General features: G+C 41.3%; 1 protein-coding gene across 1 annotated transcript in view; it reads left to right on the top strand.

The window, feature by feature from the left end:
* Positions 1–24,574, top strand: part of slmapa (sarcolemma associated protein a) — a 102,142-nt gene that overhangs the window by 16,048 nt on the left and 61,520 nt on the right. Inside the window, 2 exon segments of the mRNA XM_051948227.1 lie at positions 15,159–15,306; positions 16,581–16,653. Of these exon segments, the coding sequence (XP_051804187.1) occupies positions 15,159–15,306; positions 16,581–16,653 (221 nt within the window).

Genomic DNA, 24,574 nt, shown 5'->3' with positions numbered 1-24,574 from the left:
GTAGAAAAGTTATCCTCAAAACGCCGAGAGCAGACATTGTAGTTGTTTGTGTCAACTAGAATTAACTGAGTTCAACAGGCGGACTAGTTGGCTGTACTTAGTGTCTGATGATGTAACTTCCTCACAGGAAGGATGGTGGTGTTGACACTGTTTGCCTTAATGAGATGATTGTTCAGAGGCCATGACCAGAACACATGATGCTAGAAGTCTCCTGTTAAAGTGACCTTCTTGGTAGTTTTGCTCGGTATGACGTGTTGAAGGGATTTGGTTGGAATCGAGTCTTTCTCTGTAAACTGGAGATAGAATCAGTTTATTGGTGTCAGTGAAGCAGACGTCTCCAAGCATTGTCCCACAGACTATTTCATGAATATAGTGTATAGTTTAGTAGGGCTCTGTGATGAAACTACAAAAAAAGTCTATTTTTATTGATCATTGTTGATTACTGAATTTTAATCCACTCCAACAGAACAAAGGTTACTGCCTGAATGGAACCATTTTTGCCATTTCATCAGACAGAGGCACACAGATAGTAATTCCAATGTGGCCTAACCACAACAATGAAAAGCAGACACAATTACATGTGCACTCATCGACGAATCTACCTAAGGACATAAAGATTAAATTGATCTGACCCTGAGGCTCATAAAGACAACAAATAAAATAAACTCTAAAGGGATCTGATGTTGATGAGAACATGAATAAATAAATGATATGAATACATAAAAAGATGCTCAGGTGACTGCCGCCACCTGATGCCTGCATGAAACCCACAGCGATATGATTGGCTGTTTATGAGCCAAAGAGGAAGCAGTCCTTAAAGGACATGTGATTATTTATGAAGTTCAAAGTAGTACCTATCAGTCCTTTTAGCAATCTGAGGTTTTGTCTTATTTGCCTATTCAACAGTTTAAAAAAACAGAGAAAGCTAATCCTCACATTTGAGAAGAGAACATGAAAGCCTTTGTGTTTTTTAATGTATTTATTAGTGGGTTAAATAATTAGTTCATTATTAAATAGCTGACTACTTTATTTTGCTGTGCTTTGACTAATAGATTTGTGTGCTAATTTTACCTCTGACAGTTATATACTGGACATTAAAGTCTGCTCTGTTTTGCCCCTGTCTGGGCTGTTTGGGGCTTTTCCTACCATTGTCATGTCAGCAGTATCTCAGGAATGCTCCACAGAATTTCTTCAGATTTGACACAAACGTCCACTTGGTGGTCAGAGATTCCTGTGACATCTGAACAGAACTCACCAACTCATTCACTTATTGTGGTCAAATTTAGCAAAAATGTCTCATAGGACAAAATGATGACATTTATATCCAAAAGGTGAAAAGTCTGCTTTACTGTCACATTTTAATGTCCTTTTCAACACTAACTCAGTAACAAGAGGGCAGACTGTGGCCATATTTCACCTGTAGTGACATACTGAATCAGTGACACTGAGACTGTGGTGTTCAGATCTTCTGTCGCCGCTTTGAAGGAGTGTGTTTGTGTGAAGCAGCCATGTTTAAAGGACTGTCTATTGTCATACTCTATAAGGGTCTGAGGAGACATGGATGTAAGCTAAAACTTACCTGGTTGGCTAAGCCATATAACTGCAAGGCAGAAAGTTTTAAAGTCTGTTGTAACCAGATAATCGTTACTGAAATCTGTAGAGCAAACACACCATGCAGCAACTCTCACCTTTCAAGGAAATGCACAACCAGTGCTGCAGGAATCAGCTCCCTGATTAAACACTCTTTCTGTTTGACAGTAGCAGCAAACAGCCTCTTTTGGAAATGGTGGCAGGAGTCCAGGCTTCAGTCAGCTGGCTCTCTGCATCGACACACAGAAAACCAAGAAAATGTCCTGCCTCTTTCACACACTATAACACACACTATCACCTGGAAGATCTCTGCCAGTTTAGCATCATGTCTGGAAAACACCCACAGATCTACTAATGTTGGACGCTCCCAAATATTACATGAAAGTTATTCACAACACTTCTCTAAGGTTTGAACAAGGTATGTCCAGAGCTGACCCTGAGTCAATGCAGCTCTAAGTGTACTGTAAAAATAAATGAATTAATAAAAGCCTGGGTTTTTAACCAAAAAAGACAGGGAGAATTTGTTAGCAAGAGTGGAAGAAGAAATACAGAACAAAGAATGTAAAAAGTGGAATACTGCAGAATTCAAAGCTGTAAAAATGGTGACGGATCTGTGTAACGTAGTGGTATTTTTAAGCTGATTTAGATAGAGCAAACTCACACATTGTAAAAGAGTGAATTGCGACAAATATCAGTTTTTGATGTCGACAGGTGGGCAGTTTGGGATTTTAACAGTCAATGTGTAAACTGTCAGATTTGGAATTTAATAAAGTAAAATGTGAAGTGATGAACCATTTCTCAGTCTTTAATGTGCATAAATCAGGAAAATATATATTCATGGCTGATTTGAATACAGTTATAAAAAAGTGTAGTTTCACTGTCAAATGTTGTAAATGAACAAATTACTTTTCAGAAACATTTTTATTGCTCAGCATGTAAAATAATACATTTTGTGCTTTGCTAGAAATTCTATGAAATATTAGGGCTGGACCCAAATATCCGAATATTTGGTCGTGACGTTGGTATCCAAATATTAACTTTGAGATCAGAATATTCAGACTGCCCCCCCCCCCCCCCCCCCCCCCGGACACTACGGAGTGGACCTGAATATTCTGATATTCGTCATTAATGGGTGCTGAATATCCGGAGCCCAGAAACTGCTATTCGGGTCAGCCCTATGAAATATGCATAGATTTAGTTTCAAATAATGACAGATATCTGTAAAATAAAGATTTCTGTCTGATTTAAATACAATGTGAAATGATTTTACTGTCAAACATAATAACAGGAACTGGCAGGAGTGGTGTTTGACATCTGCTTTATTTACAGTTTTGGCCTGTTTTTTGCAGTTAATATTTAAATGAATCTTTTTCTGTAATTCAACAGTACTGGGATAATCTGTGGAATAGCCTTATATTGTTAAAAAACACTAATAATTAAATCGATGTTAAGCTTTCTACTGTTCATGTGTTAACGGATCACTGTTAGCTCAGGAAATGCTTATGAGAGTCCAAACCTTTCTGTACCGTTACGGAGCGTTGCAGAATGTGAAAAATGACTTAGCCTTGACTCTGTCTCTAATTACTGTTAGAGAAGAATGGGGCTTTAAACATTCAGGGAGAAGCTTCACATTTTAGCCTCACTTGATGTCATTTCAGCTGCAGCCAGTGAATGTGAAGTCTGAAGAACATGACTGCATCTCACATTTAAACCTGCAGGAAGTGGTGTCCATACATGCCACAGACCCTTTGTAAGATCCTGTCCACCACTGTACAGGCTCATCAGTCCCAGGCTTTAGATCCTCCTAGTTCATCTTTAATTCATATCATGTCAATCATTAAGGGCTTATAAAGTTGGTGGTTTTGAAACAGGACCTTCAGAATTTGGATCAAGTAGCACATAAAAAGTAGCTATGTCAGATTGAGTACAGCTCAGTGTATCAGAGACTTCCATGCATGGAAACAGATCATTGGTTGCCATTTTGCTGTCCCTCTCAACAACAGTCTAAATATACCACTCAATAATCAGGACTCTCTTCCTTTGGCATCACAGATGATTCCTTTAATAAAATATGGAGAAAATGCCGTGCCTCATTTCCAGTCCTGTGGTGTGACCAAACGTCTGACATCGGCCCGATAAAGAACCTCTGCTGTCACTAATCATTAACAGAGTTTCACCTTTGTTCAGCATTAGACATCTTTCTTGACCTCGGGGCTGTGACTGATGATGTGGGTGCTCATTGATCTGTACAGTAATATACTGTGTTGACATTACACTACATTACCTTTTATTATTACTGGACTACAGCACTAGTTGCTTTGCAGTTTCTTGTTCAATGTGTCTACTCTCCTGTATGTTTGCATTCCTTTTTGTTAGTGTTTGTGTACTACTTTCTATTTAAAACATTGTGTCAAAGTAAACCTACAGTGCATACAGACAAACCTTTTCTACTGACAGCTGGTGCTGCTAACTGTAAGTTCTAGCTGCACCAGTGCAGTCCCTAAAAGCACCACTTTAATCAACACCAGTGCAACACATGAAGTCCTTTTCCAGTATAACTCAGTAATGCACATCCATTTTGCAGAAATATTAATTTGCTGCACAGCAAATTCATGCTTTAAGAAAAAAAAATCACAATTTCGAGGTGCTGCAGTTCTATCAGTGTGTGTGTCCCCACTTTCTGCTTTCTTAGAGTTTCAGATTAAAAGTCTGCAATCCTGTCGGCAAACTTTAACCTGGCAATAGCCAGATTAATAATTGTGTAGTACTTGATAGTACTCCACAATATCAATCTGGGACCGCTCCATGTAAATCCGTTCGGAGGAAAGAGGCACGGATTGGACAATGCAACAGTATGTCCCGCCTCTGACAGGTTTGTTTTTAGCCAATCGCGGGATCTTCACAACGAGCGGAGCCAATTGGTAGATTAAACTCTTACCAAAACCCGTAGGTAAAAAAGCACAAACATCTTTACCATCCAGAAATGTGCAAAGCGCCTCTCGTTGTTCTTCCTTCAAAGAAGCGATAGGAGATTCAGCTAAAACTGACTTAATAGCAGCATCTACACGATCGTTGTCCTCCGTTGCCGTGTTTGTTTTGATCTACTGGCGCTTGGTGTCGTCTTCACACCCGGATATCCCGCCCCACACACGAATACTGCTGCGTGATTGGCCCGTGCTAACTTGGCTCTGTACAAACAGTGAAAGCGGGAGCAGAGCAAGATGGTTTCTTGAGAGATTTGTGAACTCACAAATATCGCGAGAAATCAACTTGCTGGCAAGGTTAGGCAAACTTAGTTTTCCCCTCAAATGCTGGGCTACACTGACAGCAGCACATAAGATACTTCTCCTTTAATTCTGTCAAATGATTGCTTGTCTGAACTGTCCTCATCAGAGGGTATGAATGGTCTTTTATTTATAAAATGAACTGATAGTTCATTTTATTGTCACCAAAGTGCAGTGCAACAGTGACAGTAGATGACTTCCCATACCAGGGCTGGGCGATATGACGATAGAAAATCTCCAGCGTTTTATGTGAAGATCCTATCGTTTATATCGCAGTGTCGCAAAACATGCTTTATTGCAGTATTTTACGTCACCGACGTGCCTTACGGCAAGCCCAGGCACGTGGCAGTGTTGCTAACTTAGCGACTTTCTCACTAAATCTAGCGACTTTCCAAAGTGTCCTTTTTTTGGTCAAAAGCGACTAGCGACAAATCTAGCGACTTTTTCTGCCGTTTTGGAGACTCTGACAGGAAAACTGGGATCATTCTGCAGTTACTGTCCTCAACAAGCAGCAGGTGCTGCTGTGAGCTTCTCCCCCTCCCAGAGCACAGGCTGTCAGTCCAGTAACCCCACAGCAGACCCAGTGTCTGATTAGAGGACACATCACTCCCCGGCCAGACGGCAATAAATCGCGCATGCACAAAGTCACTACAGATCCCATCCAGACTTACAGAGCGGGATATAAATGAAAATGTTTCTTCACGGTCATACTAAAATAAACCACAGCATTTAGCCTCTAGTTCAAAAACATATTTTGGGTGTTTTATACTCACTTTTTGGTCTCTTCCACATTATTCCTCTCTCCTACAACGCTGATTACAATTACATGCAAACTGGGAAATATGCACATGAACAACCAGCTCAAACCGACGAGCTTGTACCTAAAAGAGGGGGAACCTCTGTCGTATGGCGGTGGTTTGGATTTAAAAAGACCGACAAGGATCAGACTACCGTACTTTGTAAGGTATGCCGCTGCCCGGTCCCATTCATTCATTGAATTGACCAAAAATATGCTATATCGTTACGTATATCGTATCGGGATATAAAATAAGCTATATCAGGATATATAATTTTGGTCAATATCGTCCAGCCCTATCTCATACAGAACTCTTGATCCCTTACAGTGTTTGACAGTCATGACATTAAATAATGGGGCTGTATTTGTAGCTCACGCCTTCGTATTTAGCATCCCTGTCTTTTGAATTAGTCATAGAAAGCTGCAGTCTGGAGCCCCGTCTTATCACAAAGCAAACACAAAATAAATCCATCGCATTTATCCAAAATGTGCATCTATGTATAAAGAATGTAATCAATAAAAACAACATGCCTGCAGTAAACACTGCATGTAAAACTATACTGACAGTCAGTAGAAACTTTGAGGTAGAAATGTAGGCAGAATTCTACTTTGGGGGGGGTTTGTAATGATTCATGGTGGATTTACTGATGATCTAGTGCCCTGGTAGTTGAGATAATGATGAGTTGTCATTTTGTCATGATTCATTGCACATGGGTTGGTCACTTTGCAAAAGTGAACCAAATACACACCAAGCAATACTCAGTGAGTATCTGCACAATGTGAGAATGGGTTTGAAGGCCTATATAAAGGCCCAAAAAAGGCCCCCATCGTTAGTCCAGTGAACAGCATCATGCCGCGTCTATCACATGAACAACGTCTCCGGGCACTGGGTATGGTGGAGGCCGCTTTGAGCTACAGTGATGTATCCAGGCGTATGGGCTGTTCCCAACCCACAATCAGAAGCCTGGTCCAAAGCATGCGCCGACGGATTGGTGCCTGCATCGAAGCAAATGGAGGCCGTACTCGGTATTGACTGCTGTGACTTTGTGTTTGGCCGTTCCCGTTTTCTTTTGTGAAATTCTTTATTTTGAAATCATTCTTGAAACTTTAGATTTTTGTTTCTGTATGCCGATATGCTAAACAAATGATTCATATGAAGAAAATACAGTTTGGGCTTCAAAATAAAAATTATGTTGAAAAATATGGTCTCAAAGTTTCTATTGACTGTCAGTGTAGAGCTAAACAAAAACAAAGTGTACTTGCACTTTCATTATAGGGGCAGTGATATTTTTTGCATTATTCCACCCACTGGTTGATAGATACTGGTGCATTTCTAATACACTGTGTTTTTGTGTCTGGTGGAGCTCCTTTGTGAGGAGTTCAGGAACATGTTTATCAAACCTCGCCAAGGGAGAAATCTGTCCTGACTGGCCCAGCATTCTCACAGTGGCAGATTGCTGCTCCTGCTTTTTCTAAAAGTATTTTATCATCCTTCCTATGGAAGGAAAATCATCTTATCTATGTCTGCACAAGAGCTGCCGAGCTGCTGCTGACTTTGTAGGACTTCCAACGGGTCGGCATTGACAGGACAAATGTCTGCATGTGCTTTAACTGATGTGGAAATAGCAGATGTCAAACTCTTTACAGAAATGCATTGTTCTGTGTCAAAGGTGGGGACTTCATTGAAGCTTCTTGTGGCTGATTTTATCAGCGTGTACACAATTTAGTTCATGTGTAATTGGAACCAAGAGCCTACAGTTAAAGCTTAAAACTCTTATTTTTACTTACTATGCAACTCTAACCCAATGCAGTGCTTGTAAAATATTTGGCATGCTATTAATATGAATAGTATTTTTCTCGGTCTGTTGCTGAATTCTGTAGCTCACATAATTCCTCTGTATTACCGCTAAATCAAAAACACAGCATCAGTACATAGTTTTATCAGCCTGCTACACTTTTCACATCACATTTACCCTCTTTTTACCTTTATAGAGTTTTTTTTAAATAAAAAACTAAGAGGTAATTGATTAGTTTTATTTCATTCTGAATGTCGAGAACCTGTGTTCTTGTCCAGCCAAACTGGGTCATGTGGTGACCTTCTGACTGCTTAAGTGCTCATTGTGCCGGTTGGCTGCCAGCTGATGCTTTGCACTGTTTTTAAAGGATGAGACCAAGTTACGATCCAGACACAATTGCATGACATTCTTTTAACTGACAAAATGAGGGAGGGGAGAGAGGGAGGAGATGTAGTGGGATCAAGAGAGATGGTGTTTCCCCAAGAAATGTTCTGCTAGTGGGTGGGAATGAGTGCTGGTGGTGAAACTGTTTAGAAAGTGGTTGTACAGGTTGGAAAAACTAACTATATATATCCCTGATTCCTCTTAAGATGTTTTCTTTGTTGGTTTATAGCTTACAGTGAGCACGAGTATGATGTCAATATTTTCATTCCTATGATCTTCAAATGAATAGAAAACAAGTGGCTGTGCAGATGGCATTAAACTTGTGCTGGCTGATGAATGATTATGACGCAGAGAAACAGTGGGATGAAGAGAGAGGCAGAATCCTACAGATATGACAGTAGAGACAGGAAGGGAAGCAGAGGTGATAGACAGAACCAGACAGATCAATGAAAACATGCTAGGATGGATTTTTTACTGTCAGATCTAGAATGAAGGAACTGAGCCTAGACATCTTCAAAACGCAGACCAGACTCTGTGGTGTGCCTCTGTGGTCTGCTTTGTTGTCTTCATTTGAAAAGGTGAGCTCTGATAAACTGTTAGACCAGCAGACCCAAACTCAGCCTTTAGCCCTCTGAACCCCAAGCAGTTTCTGGCCGTTTGCTGCTCCTCTCAGGCTTATTATTCATTACAATATAAGGTTCTGCCCCTCTATGGAAACAGTGCATCCATGGCAGGTAAAAAATTCTCTGTACCGTGTAATAAATCTGTAATGCCATAGAAAACAAAGAGTTGAATCTCTTTCATTGTTTGAAAAATCTGCAATCCACTCATACATTTCCCATGTGCTGGAAAATGGAAACTCCAGATACTGTAGATATTTTACTACTTTAATTTTTCATTTGCGTCTGTGCTTGTCTTCTCTCTGCTCTGTTCAAACAGGATGCCACAGATACATCGGTCAGTATCTGATGATTCTATGTGTTCATGATTTCTGGCTCCAGTAAATGGTGTAATTTTAGCACATTTGTAGAAACCACATGCCTTTCATGTAGTTCAGAACGTTAAAAAGCATTCTGGAAACTCAGTTTCAAACCTCTGGAGTCAATGTTAACCAATTAATGTCATGTTTTTGCACACATATCAGTTAGTGGTTAGCCACTTATTAGTCATCATGGAAAATGTCTTCAGGATAATTAAATGGAAGGATTGTCTGTGTGAATAGTTGGCTGGGTTTACTGCAGAGTAGGGATGTCATGATACCAGTACCAGTGAATTCGTTCATTCCTGATAGACGATTTATCAGAAAAATATCATGATATCAGATATGTTTGAAAATGAGCTGTTACCTTATTGTGTTGCTGCTCACATGCTTTGCTAACACAGAACTCCACCATCACCAGTTAACCTCAGCATGTTTGTGGACTGTGGGAGGAAGCTGGAGAACCTGGAGAAAAGCCACACATGTACAGGAGAACATGGAGACTCCATGCAGGAAGATCCCAGGCCGTGGATCTTCTTGCTCTGAGGCTCATGTATAAAGTGACATTTGAAACTCTTCTAGCTTAAAATCTGGGTGCAGGTGTGGATGTCTTTGAGCTGCATAGATTAGTTCTGGATATTTTCTCCTTTCATTCAAAATGTGACACAGTTTGCATTCTGGACTTGTGCTGTCTATAATTTGTCCCTGATCATCAGCTCAGACACTTAATATGTCCACACACAAGCTGGTGGTTGTTCTCATCTGACCTGTTGCACTTGCTGTTGTCCCATGTCTCTGGTAGATAGAGCATCTACAGGACTTTTGGTACCATAGAAAAAGTGCTGTCATATTTTGTGAATCATTGCATCTGCTTACTACTCAAAATTATTGGTTCTCATAACTGCATGGAGAGAAAATAACTGACTGCTGATAGACATGTAGCAAAATAGGGGAAATAAGCAACTCTGATTCAGCATAAACCCACAGTAGGATTGTGGAAATGAAAGGGGCTTTCTGCAGGATTTAGAAGCTGTAGGTGACTGAGATCAGACAGCAACCTGTAACCGACAGCAAAATAACGGGAGCTTTTCTGAAACACCCCTGCTGATGAAAATCAAGTTTTTTCCCCTTGTTGAAATGTCCCAAGAGTGTATAAGCTATATTAGCTGTAAGGGGGGTAGGGGGGACACTTGGAAAACACATCATATTTCAATGCAGGGAAAAAACAAACTGGATCTTAGCATTGATATGGACTGGATAATGTGTCAGGAATGAAAAGTGCCACATTGTTTGATGGGAATGAAAATGATCAACCCCCCAGGAGGGCTAAATTCAAGACACCCCAAAATCAAAGTGAAAAACTGATGTGGCAGGCTGGTCCATTTTCTGAAATTCCTTGGCAGCAACTCAAAATGGTATTCAGTAGTTTGTATGGCCTCCATGTGCTTGTATGCATGACTGACGATGCCGGGACAAGCTCTGAATGAGACGATGGATGGTGTCCTGGGGTATCTCCTCCCAGAACTGGACCAGGGCATCACTGAGCTCCTGGACAGTCTGAGGAGCAACCTGATGGTGTCTGATGGAACAAAACATAATGTTCCAAAGGTGTTCTATTGGATTCAGGTCAGGTGAGCATGGGGGCCAGCTAATGGTATCAGTTCCTTCATCCTCCAGGAACTGCATGAGTTCTCTTACCACATAAGACTGGGCATTGTCCTGCACCAGAAGGAATCCAGGACCACTGCACCAATGTAGGGTCTGACAATGGGTCAAAGGATTTCATCCTGATACCTAAAGGCAGTCAGAATGCCATTGTCCAGCCTGTAGAGGTCTGTGTGTCCCTCCATGGATATGCCTCCCCACACCATCACTGACCCACCACCAAACCAGTCACGCTGAACAATGTTACAGGCAGCATAACGTTCTCCACGGCTTCTCCAGACCCTTTCATGTCTGTCACATGTGCTCACGATGAGCCTGCTGTTATGTGTGAAAAGCACAGGGCACCAGTGGTGGACCTGCCAATTCCTGTGTTCTATTGCAAATGCTAATCAAGCTCTACAGTGCCAGGCAGTGAGCACAGGACCCACTAGAGGACATTGGACCCTCAGACCTTTCTCATGAAGTCTCTTTCTGATTGTTTGATCAGAGACATTCACACCAGTGGTCTGCTGGAGGTCATTTTGTAGAGCTATTGCAGTGCTCATTCTGGTCCTCCTTGCACAAAGGAGCAGATACCTGTCCTGCTGATGGGTTGAGGACCTTCTACAGTCCTGTCCAGCTCTCCCAGACTAACTGCCTGTCTCCTGGAATCTCCTCCATGCTCTTGAGAATGTGCTGGGAGACACAGCAAACCTTCTGGCAATGGCACACATTGATGTTTCATCCTGGAGGAGTTGGACTGTCTGTGGAACCTCTGTAGGGTCCAGGTATCGCCTCATGCTACCAGAAATGACTCTGACCCTAGCCAAATGCAAAAATAGTGAAACACAGTCAGAAAACATTAGGAAGGAAAAAAATGTCAGTGGCCTTCACCTGTAAACTCATTCCTGTTTTGGGGGTTGTCTCATTGTTACCCCTCTAGTGCATCTGTTGTTAATTTTATGAACACCAAAGCAGCTGAAACTGACTAAAAAGCCCCTCAGTTACTTACTGACCAGATCAGTATCCCACATGTTTCACTGATTTGATGCAATACTTAGATTAAAAAGTGCTCCTTTAATTTTTTTGAGCAGTGTATATATATATATCAGGGTTCTCACCAGGATTTTTTTTTTTACAGCGTAACGGCAGGTGGGGACGGCCCGACACTATGCGCATGTTCAATAGCCTTCATTAAATCTCGCGAGCGGCCGACCCAGATGTCAGCCAATGAGCATCACGCAGATGCTCCAAATGCTCGTGATTTAGGTCACTATTCACCATACATGGCATCACGGAAACAACCGAGACATGCTAACTGTAACCCCGAGATTGGAAGCGACTCTTAATTTTAGACGGGAACGAGTCAAGGAAAGTACGGCTGAGGTGGGGAGACATAAATTAACCTAGATAGGCACCAAGTCGATAAAAACAAACGCACATGGTGTCATCTGTCAAAATAACTTTTTCACAGCGCCAACTGCCCCAATAAAGAAGTTTTCTCACATAAATATGGAAATATTACGCAAGCAAATGTGCTCAAAACACAATACCAACTTGAAAGGCAGCGTAGCGGCCCTAATCACAATGTAATCTTTTAAACTGACAGCGTAACGGCCCGTTACACTGAAATGCGCTGGCGAGAACCCTGTATATATGTGTGTGTAGACATCATGATTTAGCATCATGCTAATTTCCATCTGTGGTCTTAGCAGCAAGGGTTTCTACAGTTCACCAGTCAGTCTCAGCTTTTAGAACCATGTTATTCTTTTAACATTTTACAGATTATTCTGATGTAAACACAATAGTTTTTTGCATAAACATTGACTGAGTTCAGTGGCAGTGCATGTGTTTTCTCTGTGGAGCTGCTGCACCATAATGGGCGGTGTTGATGCTGAAAATGTGTTGGCATCAGTAAGTCCAACTCTGTACAGTATAAAGGTTTCTAAACTCAAGTTGGCTTCTCTTCTGCTTTCCCTAAAAAGCTCTTTTCGTTCACATTTCTCTGTTTCTGTTGTCAGACAACGATATGGGTATGAAATATTGAGTGAAACACAGTTCAGTCAGGTTCCAGGTTCTCCAGCAGTCAGCATTCAAAACGAAAACAAAAAGCTCATTGGCCTGTTTTCAGCATGTTAGGTTATCTAGCAATACTTTGGCTTTAGTGAATCCGTGTATCATTCGTTCATTCGTTTTTCAAAATAAAACCAAAACTAAAAAAACGAAATAACGACTCGTTTTTTTCAATATTTGTTTCCAGACCCAAAACGAAAAAACGGATAACGAATCGTTTTTCCGATTTTGTGCACAATTGGAAAATGGACAAAACGGATAACAGGGTTAGAATAATAACTCTAATTTAGCTATTATTGGTACACATTTCCCAATGTGCTTTGCTCGCGCAACAAAGTAGACGCCGCTCGGGGTGCTGCGCAGCGAGAAATACGGCAGCCCTGTTGGTCCGGTCACCCGCTCCACTCAGCGCTGTTTGACAGCGCATTTAATCCATCTGAACTCTGAATATTAAACTGATTTTCACGCGTTTTTATTTTTATTGTTTTTGCTGCAAACGTCATACATGTAGCTATGATACAGGACAAATGGTTCGGCGTATTTTAATATTCATAGCGGGATTAACAGTAATAGAATATTCTGATATTAAGCTCGACTGCAGACAGGTATTTTGCAAACACTGTAAACACACACACACACTAATGTGTTAGAGAAGCAGATAATGGCAGTAAAGTCAATTATTTTAATAATTTGAAGAGACAATATATGATTAATCTATATATACATACAGTTCCTTGTGAAAGTATTCGGCCCCCTTGAACTTTCAACCTTTCGCCACATTTCAGGCTTCAAACATAAAAATATAAAATTGTAATTTTTTATCAAGAATCAACAACAAGTGGGACACAATCGTGAAGTGGAACGAAATTTATTGGATATTTTATACTTTTTCAACAAATAAAAAACTGAAAAGTGGGGTGTGCAATATTGAAATAATTGACTTTACTGCCATTATCTGACTTTCCCTGGACTGAGACAAACCAGTCGTCTGCTGCTCTCCGGTGGATGACGTCATGTTTTCTGTGTTGGTGTGTGAGACACACCAGCGTAGTGCAAGTGTGTGAGAGCCATATGTGACGCATAGTGTGTGTCTGTGTGTGTTGTTGCTGAGTGAAAAGCTCTATAGTTAGATCTGTCCCTCCATATCTCCAGGTTACCATGGGGACATGAGGTAAATGTCTGTGCGTGTTGTAGCTATCATGAGCTGGGAATCGGTAGCTCTTCATAGCAGTCGGATAAACAGTGAAGCAGTCAGTGTTGGCGTCTCTCTCTCTCTCTGCCTGTTTCTTGTTTTTGCTTTTTCCTCCTTCAGTCCCTCTCCTCCCTGTTCAGTCGCTGTCTCTCTGTGCTAGAAGGACAGAGCCTTTCAGTCATGACGGAGAGCTGAGAGCTGATGAATGAATCCTGGACCGACAGACAGACAGACAGACAGGCCGGCCTCAGGCATCCAGATCAGATCGCTTACTGTGTGTGTGTGTGAGTGTGTGTGTGTGTGAGTGTGAGTGTGTGTGTGTGTGTGAGCGCATGCAGTGTAATTTTATATCTGCTGTGTCCTTGTGTTTGCGTATCAGCGTTTTATTTGTGTGCTGGGTCTGTGTGTGAATGCAGGCTTTGAGTCTTTGTGTTTATCTGGACACAGTGTTTTGGCGGTGCGTGTTGTACTCGACTTGTGTGATCATATGAATGAATGAAATAGTTGTAGATGTGATTCTTGCTGTTGGTTTGTGCCTTGTCCTCATGGATTCCTTCTGCTTTAAATGGGAGAAAGTGTTGCAGCTGTATCTGTATCTTTGCATCAGTGTCGTTGTGTATGTCTGGATTATAAAGTACAGGACATCTTTCAGAGTAAATTATGAAGTAGGAGTCATGCAGCCTGGTGTTCTGTTGAAGGGAAAGTTCTGAGTAGAGTATGGCTGAACGATACAAAGCAGTATGCAAAAGCACATCATGTTGGGATTTTTGAGAGTTAGAAAATAACCCACAAAATCCCTTTTCTCCTTGTTCCTCTAAAGTCTCCATCGTGGTTGTTGAAGTGTTCTTTGGTAGGATACAGTGGACAGGGTCTTCAGCTGCTGATACTTAGACAGCACTGATGGTCTGTAAATGCTGACAGTATCATGTGGTTATTTACTTAGCTTTTTTTTTTGCATCTGATAAAATACGACAATAGCAACAAATGAGATGCAAAAATGCTGGACTTCACTGAACATCTGCATTGTCTTTGTTTGCTTTAATAGATCTGCACTTTGTTAGCAGTGTACCTATTTAAAGATAAATAAATATCAACAGGGATTCAACAAAGCTAACAAAGCCCTGTGTGGAACATCCACCTCTTTGGTCAGCACTGAACAGCTGTTGGTCATTAAATGTGACCAAACATTCACTTGTCTATCTGTGTATTATCATTGCTGTGTCAGTGTACTCTTCTGTATTCTGTTCTACTGTGTCGTCTCACTGGCTGATTGTGACAGTGGAAAATGTTCCCCATCGTCCTGTGGCTTCATCTCCCTTCTCTTAGGATTTTAGCTTGACTTTTCTGCTCATGATTAATTGTTTTTTAGTTTGATGATATCATTGAAATGATTCTCACCGGTTGTGTTTGTGTGTTTCAGTTCTACCTGCAGGACACTAAAAGCAGCAACGGGACGTTCATCAACAGCCAGAGGTTGAGTCGCGGCTCAGAGGAGAGTCCGCCCTGCGAAGTCCTCTCCGGCGACATCATCCAGTTTGGCGTCGACGTGACTGAGAACACACGCAAAGGTACACGCACATACAATGTGGAATTACAAGAAAATATGAGAAAATGGTGACAAATGTTGGTCAGGACGACGTTCTCAAGTGGCTTGTTTTGTCCACAACCGTAAAGGAACCAGGATATATTCAAATCAACAAGCTACAATCACATCAGTAACTACAGTTGATATCGATGTGCAGAACAGTAACTCATCGACTGAGATCATACCAACTACTGTAGAAGAAACGTCTGTAAGTGTTTTTCTAGATGAGCTAAACTGGCCACAGTGCATTGAGTGCAGTCTGAAGCCTTATGAGCATAAATAATTAGAAATAAACATACAGGGCTAGTATTTGCAGCATATTACATTATAGCGGGTTTATTTTATACTGAAATGATGACAACAGATCAGCGTGTACCTGCCCAGTTTTATCAGCTGCTGATAGAACAGAAGAACTTGCTGCTGTTTATAGATGGACTGTAAATGTTCTTGTTCAGCTGTGATATGCAAACTGCTGATGTTTGGCCGTCTGTTTGAACAAAATGCAGCCATTCCATTGACTGCTTTCACACAGAGTCCAATGTTTTAGAGCTGACTCTGAGTAAACTCTGAACAAGTTAGACTTAGTAGTCTCCGTTAGGGTTCAAAGTTTTACAGGCAGTCAGTACCTCCTGATGTCCAGAATAATGAATCAATCCCTGGAAGACCATTGATGTAACACGTTTCTATTTATGAAGCTAACGGCAGCGATGCAGACAGGCTGAATATTAATGTAAACAAGCAGAAGCTAATGCATCACATGAAAAACACCTGCAGCATGTTTAGCCAAGTGGTTATTTGAGTTTAAATGGTGCCATTTGTAGTTAACAGGTGAAAGGAGAAACAACCGTTAGTGTTGTTATCTAAGGAACTTTCTGTCCTCTCTTAACCTCTGTGTAATCAGAGGGTAGATTGTGTGAAGGGTTGAAATGCTGCATCCTTCGAATAAAACTGTGAGGCCAAAACTGAACAGGACAAGTTTGAGTCCTCGAACCATGCATTAAATCCTCATGTTTCTGCTGAACGTTGCAGTCATGGAGTAATCTTGAAAACAGCTGATCTTGTCAGAGGCGTTGCAGTTTAGGCCTTCCCACATCACAAAAGCTGTGATTTCTGTCCAAACCTCAGTCTTAATGAGCTTTAACCTGCATCACTGTGGATCTGAGAGGTGAACAGGTGGCAGCAGGTGATGATGCAGGTCTTCTGACATGATGCAGCTTCACGACCATTAACGGTACTGTTGTCTGTCTGTGTCTCCAGTCACTCATGGCTGCATCGTGTCAACAATCAAACTCTTCCTACCTGATGGGATGGAGGCACGCCGACGAAGCGAGTAAGCACTGATCTATGAAGCTTTTATACCACTCACTAAACTTCCTCAAGGACTTAAATGGCAGCTGGTTATCTGTTACTGTTTAATACGTTATAATTAGACAGACAGGTGATTCCAGCTTAAATCTGCTCCACCAGCTCTACTTTGCTGGAAACTGTTTTCTCATAAACTGTAGGTATTTAAAATGGTATTTTGAACTTTTCAGATGTATTTATCGAGTATGTTACAAGATAAAAGGAACTGCCCCTCCACTCAATTTCAGCTGTGTGGGGTCTGAAAATGAACCATGTGCAAATGGTTAAAAGACATGCCTAGTTCTAACCTCTGCATTCTAAGTTTTTGTTAAATGTTCTCAAGGACAGTAGGACTAACTTCATTTTCATAATTGAGCTCCTCTAATCAGAGACTCTTTGGTCTACTGGTCCAGTATTGTAGATGCTGACTCAATGAAATAAAGTGAGCGTTTGTCTTTAGTAATCTGCACACAGACACACCAAATGCTCTGCTTGCATAGTGATGTGGTCTGAGACATTCTTGCTGTTGATGAGGAAAGCTGTTTTTCAGTTGATTCAGGGAATGGTGAGTTTGTGTTGATGTGTATGATCTGTGTGATAGCCATTTAAGATTCAGAGTTTTGCACAATGAATGGTGGTGTAATGCAGAAAAAGACATTTCATCAGCAGTAATAAGACAACAAGCTGTTTGTTTGTTCCACTGAGATACAAACCACTTTGAAAACGTGTTCCAGAAAGTTAGATTTCATGAACAAAGCCTGGTCTGCTGCCTTCCTGGCTCATTAACAGACCATGTTAACTGAGCTTCTTCGTCCTCCGTTGCTCTCCTCATGGCTTCTGTGCAGGTCTTCAGTCATGCTAGTCTATGATCCAGACCTCTCCTGGTAGAGGCTGCAGCAGACTTTACCATCTAAAAACACCCTCAGCCCCGTGTCCGTCACCACTTCTAGCTAAGCCATAAACCCACGGCCTGTTTCAGCGATTGACAGACGTCTGTCAGTGTGCAGGCAGAGACCATCTCCATCTGTTTCCCCCTGGTCCAGACCAGCCAGTCTGAACCTTAACCCCAGCATGGTGCCACCACGTTGTCCTCCCTGTGCTGAAGGGTTTTACTTACTTTACTTAATGCTTATCAAGCTATCATCGTTCTCATTCATTTTTGTGTTGAAATTCTTTTTGTGTGTTTTCCATCACTGTCTTAACATAAAATGTGTTAAATTCACAGTAAGGTGCCTATATTTAAATTAAACCTATTTTTCTGCTGGTTTTGTGAAAAATAGGTCTTTAATAATGATCAAAAATGAATGATACTGACTGAAATTAAACATCTTATCATGACTAATTAACAGCGACTCTGTAAATAAGAATTTTTTAACTGATTTCTAAAACAATGTGCCGTTATTTTACAGATGGCCTTGTTTCATTGAATTACAGATAACCAGTAAAATCACAGAGTGTTTCAGTTTGCTAGTTAATCATAAAAAGCAATAACAAAACAAATAATACCATCCATATCAAAGTTTTATAAAATGATATTTTACCTTTGACTCTAAAATTACTTTATTATAATATAAAAAATGTGATTATAATTATTTTATTCTGACATTTCCTGTTTTATTTCAATGAAAGATTTCCTGTTACTATTGCAGATAATATCTAATGATGTCACAGAAAAAAGTACTAATTTACGTGTTGACTCACTCAGTCCAAAGCCGTATTTATTGTCCACTTCAAAAATCATCAGTAATCTGTCCTTTTACAGTGTGTGACCATACAATGACATGGCTTTAGATCATCAGTTTAAACCACTCCAGAATATCAGTATTTTACAGGTATCTGCTGCTATTTTCTTTATTTTAGTTGTCCAGTTTTTTAACATTACTGTATTCCACCATATGGTAACAAACTTTTTCTGGCACCAGATTTTGCCAGTTGTTTTTAGGGGATTTTCTTGATTCTGTTTTTTGCAGTGGATGTAGCGGAGCAGCAGCTGACTGGGCATGGAGCTGAGCCCACCGGTGTGCTTTGTGTCCATGTAATGCAGAATGTGTGCTGGTGATGCTGGGTCACGGTGCTGTGGTGGGATGTGCCATCTGCTGCCCTGCTGTCCAGCTTTCTGTCTGGAAATGGCAGACGAGCATCTTGACCAGCATGAATTTAGAATGGAGCAGAGTCTGGTGGTTTGCTGTCAGTGTTGGCAAATAAAGAATTGATGCTTTAGAACTGAACATCATCTCACCAGAAGTTTGTCACAGACAGAGTTGGTGTTCAGTCACATTTTGTGAAATCTGAATTCAGAATCACATCTATAGTCCAAATCTATTTTGACAGATTGAATATCATCAAACAGGACTCCACAGCAGCGGTGTCACTGGTAGCACAGCTGTTCTGCTTCCAGTTTAGTTTAGTTTCCATCATAAATATCCATCCCATGTGTGAACACAGTCTTCAGTTCAGCTGAAAAGTCAGAATTTTTGTTTCAACTGAGTCACCAATGGCTTCAAATAAATGGTGTCATTTTAAGTTTTTTCTTCTGTTTTTAAGGATAGCATGCCATTCAAACGTATTGGTGGGGTTTGAAGTTCAGTGAGTTCATTTAGAGTTATTAAAATAAAAAGTTAGTGGTTGTCAATCTTTAATTTTTCAGTTCAGAGGAAGTTCGACCATCATAGACGTACGCTTTAGTGATGACACCTCAGATCTTAGATTCACATGTTAGAATAACTTCCTTCAACAAGCCAGATATCAAAAGGACAGCTATGACTCAACTTGTTGTGTTTAGGTCTAGGCAGCTCTGGTTCTGGTGAAGTGCAGCTGCAAAGAGAGTGATGTGAAGCTAAATGACAGATTTATTTATAGCTGAAGAATGTCTGTCTCCCCAGCATTAGCAGGAGCCATCTGGAGCTCTGCCAGATACACTTCTGTACAGCTGCCCCCTGGGTGTGAGCAGAAATCTGTTCATTGACGAGCTGATTCAGTGGTACAGCTGTAGGTGTGAATCCGGAGACGCAGAAGAAGAAATTATTGACCTTTTTAATTTTGCATTCAGCTCTTAAAGTAGTTTTTTTAGTACAGCAGCCCCCTGCCACCGTTTCATTAGTGACAGAATCCTAAAACCAGCGTGTCAAATGAAGCCGTGTTTTTGTGTTTTCCTTCTAATATGAAACGTCTGCTGTCACATCATGACTTGGAATGCCCCCAAAAACGTTGGAAAATGTGCCGCAGCAGCAGTTTCTGCTTTTGTGATTCTGTTCAAGTCATTTTCTCACATTATTATTCACGTGGTCACACACACACACACACACACACACACACACACACACACACACACACACACACACACACACACACACACACACACACACACACACACACACACACACACACACACACACACACAGTGCAGGATATGCTGTTTGAGCATGTCACAACAATTTGTAAATTAAAAACCAAAGCCGACAGGCGGGTTTGACAGGCCTTTTATCTTTATTTAAGAATGTATTAATTACATCATTAATAGAGGTAGAAACTGTAAAAGCTGAAAGAATCATTGGACTACGTAAAGCTTTTCAGCCCTTCTTGATTGAGAAACATGAATGATGCATGATTCGGTTGTGAAAAACAACCAAATCTGATCTTAAAATTGTCATGTTTTAACTAAATCAGCCTTTAGGATTTGACAAACATATAACCTTTGTGCAGATCCCAACTAATATAATAAAAATGTGCACTCCTTGGTGCATATTCAAAGTCATGACTGACTCCGCTCTGGCAGTCACATAACAAAAAGATTTATTCAGCAGAACTCCAGGCTGTTTACACAGAAAAACTGACAAGGAAATGCAACACCCTTGATCCATGAAGTAAATGTAAGCTGGTTTAAAAAAGGTTGACAGGGGAGCATGCTGAGATATCTTTCTATTATCGATGTGTAGAGGCTGTAAAAATGTGAATCCATAGCATGTGGAACCACAGTTGTTTGGAAGTAATTTATGTCCAATAAACTTTGTTTTGCCAGGCAGTAATGTAGTCCAACCTGTTGAGAGAACATCTGTTTAGTTCCTGACAGTAGCTCTCCTTTGTTTCCTTATCAGTCTGTTAATCACCACCCATATTTCCTTCAAACACTTACTCATCGTCACATGGTGCTTTGTTTTCAGAACCACTGCTCTTTTGAAAGTTGGTGGGACTTAAATATGATGAGGTAGCCCCTCATGGACTGCCAGGTTAGTTTCAGGACGCTTTAAGTCTCCCACAGATCATCGTGGTTGTAAAGAACCGCAGCAGAGAGGAGTGTTTGTTTCTTACAGAGAGCAGGGTGGAGCTACGCTAGCTTTCACAAGTTAAAGGAAGAAAAATCAGCTGTTTGACTCTCAGGAGAGGAGGAGCAAAGAGTGGAAAGAAAGAAAGAAAGTTTGTGTTATGGGATGACTTCACTTGTGCTGTGGAAAAGTCAGCTGCTCGCCCTGAAACCACAAAAGAAAATGAAGTAGAAGGGAAGGGTTGTAGCTGGAGCTACTGAGTCAGGCTGAGATAGAGTCCAGACGGTGAACCTTGCTCTGTGACACATCAGTGGCTGACACTCAGGAAGAACACCTTACAGGTAACGTCTCTGCTGTTTACACTTTCAGCTAGGACTTTTAGGCTCTAATGATCCCTGTCAGGCTGGGCCATGCTGCTGACGTTTCATGGAGCCTTACAACTAAAAAACTGTCAAAACTTGGAGCTAAACCAAACTACATCTATAAAGCTGTATCTGTTGAAGTGGCGCTGAGTGACCTATATCCTGTTGTAAAATGAAGGCTGAAATGGTGTGTTCAGGACACAGAGTTGATGTTGCTTTGTTCTGTGTCTGTTGGGTTTCTGAATGACCAAAGCTGGCAGTTGTATGGAAAGGTTCCTTCACTTTTTTTGTGCCTCAAATTCAGCCACCCCCCATTTGATGCCAGATTTCTGCACTTGGTCTGCTTCTGTCAGGCACATGTTGTCCTTCTGCACAAATCTGTAGTGAGCGGGGGGGTTTTCTGGGAGGGGTCTGTCCTTCATCAACCCCCTCAACGGCAAGCAGTTTCTGGGCTTTATTTGTATTGACTGTGGGTTAATTTTTACTGCAGTAGAAAGGCTTGCACCACTATGGACATCACAACCATGACTAAAAGTAGTCAGAACTCAGAAATGTCTTTTGTGTAGAGTGACACAGAGGAAACAACAAAAGTGTCAACATTTCTTTGATTATTTATTTCACCAAATTGTTCAAAATTGTTGATTCAACATCTACAACATTTTTCCACAGGTGCTACCAAAACTAAAAAGTAGGGCTGGGCGATATGACCAAAATTATATATCCTGATATAGCTTATTTTATATCCCGATACGATATACGTAACGATATAGCATATTTTTGGTCAATTCAATGAATGAATGGGTCCGGGCAGCGGCATACCTTACAAAGTACGGTAGTCTGATCCTTGTCGGTCTTTTTAAATCCAAACCACCGCCATACGACAGAGGTTCCCCCTCTTTTAGGTACAAGCTCGTCGGTTTGAGCTGGTTGTTCCTCATCTTGTTGTTTAGATTGTTCTTTTGAGTCGAGTCCACCGTCTTCCTCCATAGCTGTTTATGTTTTAGCCTCGTGCAGTGTTGCCAACTCCTCAGTAAGGAAAGTCGCTGTTGGCTGTCCTAAAAGTCGCTAGAAGTCGCTAAATGATGTCATCTCCTAATTTGCATATTTCCCAGTTTGCATGTAATTGTAATCAGCGTTGTAGGAGAGAGGAATATTGTGGAAGAGACCAAAAAGTGAGTATAAAACACCCAAAATATGTTTTTGAACTAGAGGCTAAATGCTGTGGTTTATTTTAGTATGACAGTGAAGAAACATTTTCGTTTATATCCCGCTCTGTAAGTCTGGATGGGATCTGTAGTGACTTTGTGCATGCGCGATTTATTGCCGTCTGGCCGGGGAGTGATGTGTCCTCTAATCAGACACTGGGTCTGCTGTGGGGTTACTGGACTGACAGCCTGTGCTCTGGGAGGGGGAGAAGCTCACAGCAGCACCTGCTGCTTGTTGAGGACAGTAACTGCAGAATGATCCCAGTTTTCCTGTCAGAGTCTCCAAAACGGCAGAAAAAGTCGCTAGATTTGTCGCTAGTCGCTTTTGACCAAAAAAAGGACACTTTGGAAAGTCGCTAAGTTGGCAACACTGCTGCGTGCCTGCGCTTGCCGTAAGTCACGTCGGTGATTGAAATACTGCCGTAAAGCATGTTTTGCGACACTGCGATATAAACGATAGGATCTTCACATAAATGATAGACATTTTCTATTGTCCAGATGATATCTATCGTCGTATCGCCCAGCCCTACTAAAATGAGGTCCATCCATCCTCTATACACCGCTTTATCCTCACTAGGGTCATGGGGGGTGCTGGAGTCTATCCCAGCTGACTCGGGTGAAGGCAGAGGACACCCTGGACAGGTCACCAGTCTGTCACAGGGCTACATATACAGACACACAATCACACTCACATTCACACCTACGGACAATTTAGAGTAACCAATTAACCTCAGCATGTTTTTGGACTGTGGGAGGAAGCCGGAGTACCCGGAGAAAACCCACACATGCACAGGGAGAACATGCAAACTCCATGCAGAAAGATCCCAGACCCAGGCCGGGATTTGAACCGGGGATCTTTTTGCTGTAAGGTGAAAGTGCTAACCACTAGTCCACTGTGCAGCCCACTAAAAAGAGGTAATTGTACATAATATTGATATTTTACCATGATGACATGCCCAGAAATGGTGGCTCCCATGTTATAGATTTACATTTTTACTCGACAAACTAGGCGTTTTAGACATTAACTCCAGAGATATTTCACCATGCAGAATGTATCAGCTTGCTCCCTTAAATACCACGGTTATGTCATGGTGTATTTATTATCATTCAAGTATGTTTTATTGTCCTTCTCTGTCCAGTCTCTCTAATTTATTTCATTACAGGACTCCTTTGTACTCTGTGTAAACACAGCCTGCAGTTCAACCCAGTTCAACTAAAAAGTCCCTTCATTTTTGCCATGTGACTGTCAGTCGCCAGTGAAATACGGCTTCTTAGTTGCGATTTTGTTTTGTGTCTGTGTGTATCTCTCCATCTCACCGTCTTTTAGATTAATTTGTTTCGCCAACGTTTGTCCATCTCACTTTACAGAACCTTGAGATGTTTAGTTTGCAGTGATATAAAACAGAGAAAATCATCATTTCCTTACATTTTCCAAGGATGCTATGTTTCAACCGGGTCTACTTATCATTGATGTGACTGTTGTGGTTCTGAGTCTCAGGCTGACGCTTTGTAGAGGTTCAGGGAAACTGAGTGCAGCTCGGGACTAATAACATGCAGCTTTACAAAGAAAGTTGATTTAAGCATTTGTTTTTCCTCAGGCCAGAGCTGGATACAGACATCAGCTGCCTTAAAGGGAAAATTTGCATTTTGGATGCTTTCACTGAATCACCTGCAGCTAGATCAGTGCGCACTGGTTTGGTCACATGTCTGAAGTTGACTTAAAGGACAAGAGGATGTTCTGAAGGCAGCTTACCTCTGTAAACTGGTGGTGTTCCTGCACTCATTGCTCTGCTCCCCATTGAAGAGGAAAACTGTTGCTGCAGAGAGTGGGACCTGATGGCAGACTTAGAAAATCTCCGTCTACGATGATCCTGTGGTTCCTGCATCCTGGAAATAGTGTTCACTTTCCCATAATCAAGTGAAAGAAAAGTCCAAAAGCGGCCGGACTCCTTGCTCAGCTAATGCAGTTAGCAAAGTGTCCATACCAATCAGCTAATTTTCTTCAGTTATAACAGAAATGAATGTTTGAAAAGGAAAAGATTACTTTGAAAAGCTGCAGAGAGCTCATGCACATTTCC

This window comes from Acanthochromis polyacanthus, chromosome 5 (genome assembly GCF_021347895.1).
Source record: "Acanthochromis polyacanthus isolate Apoly-LR-REF ecotype Palm Island chromosome 5, KAUST_Apoly_ChrSc, whole genome shotgun sequence".
Lineage (NCBI taxonomy): Eukaryota > Metazoa > Chordata > Actinopteri > Pomacentridae > Acanthochromis > Acanthochromis polyacanthus.
The sequence above is the reverse complement of the archived record's forward strand: the minus strand, read 5'-3'. Positions and strand labels throughout refer to the sequence as shown.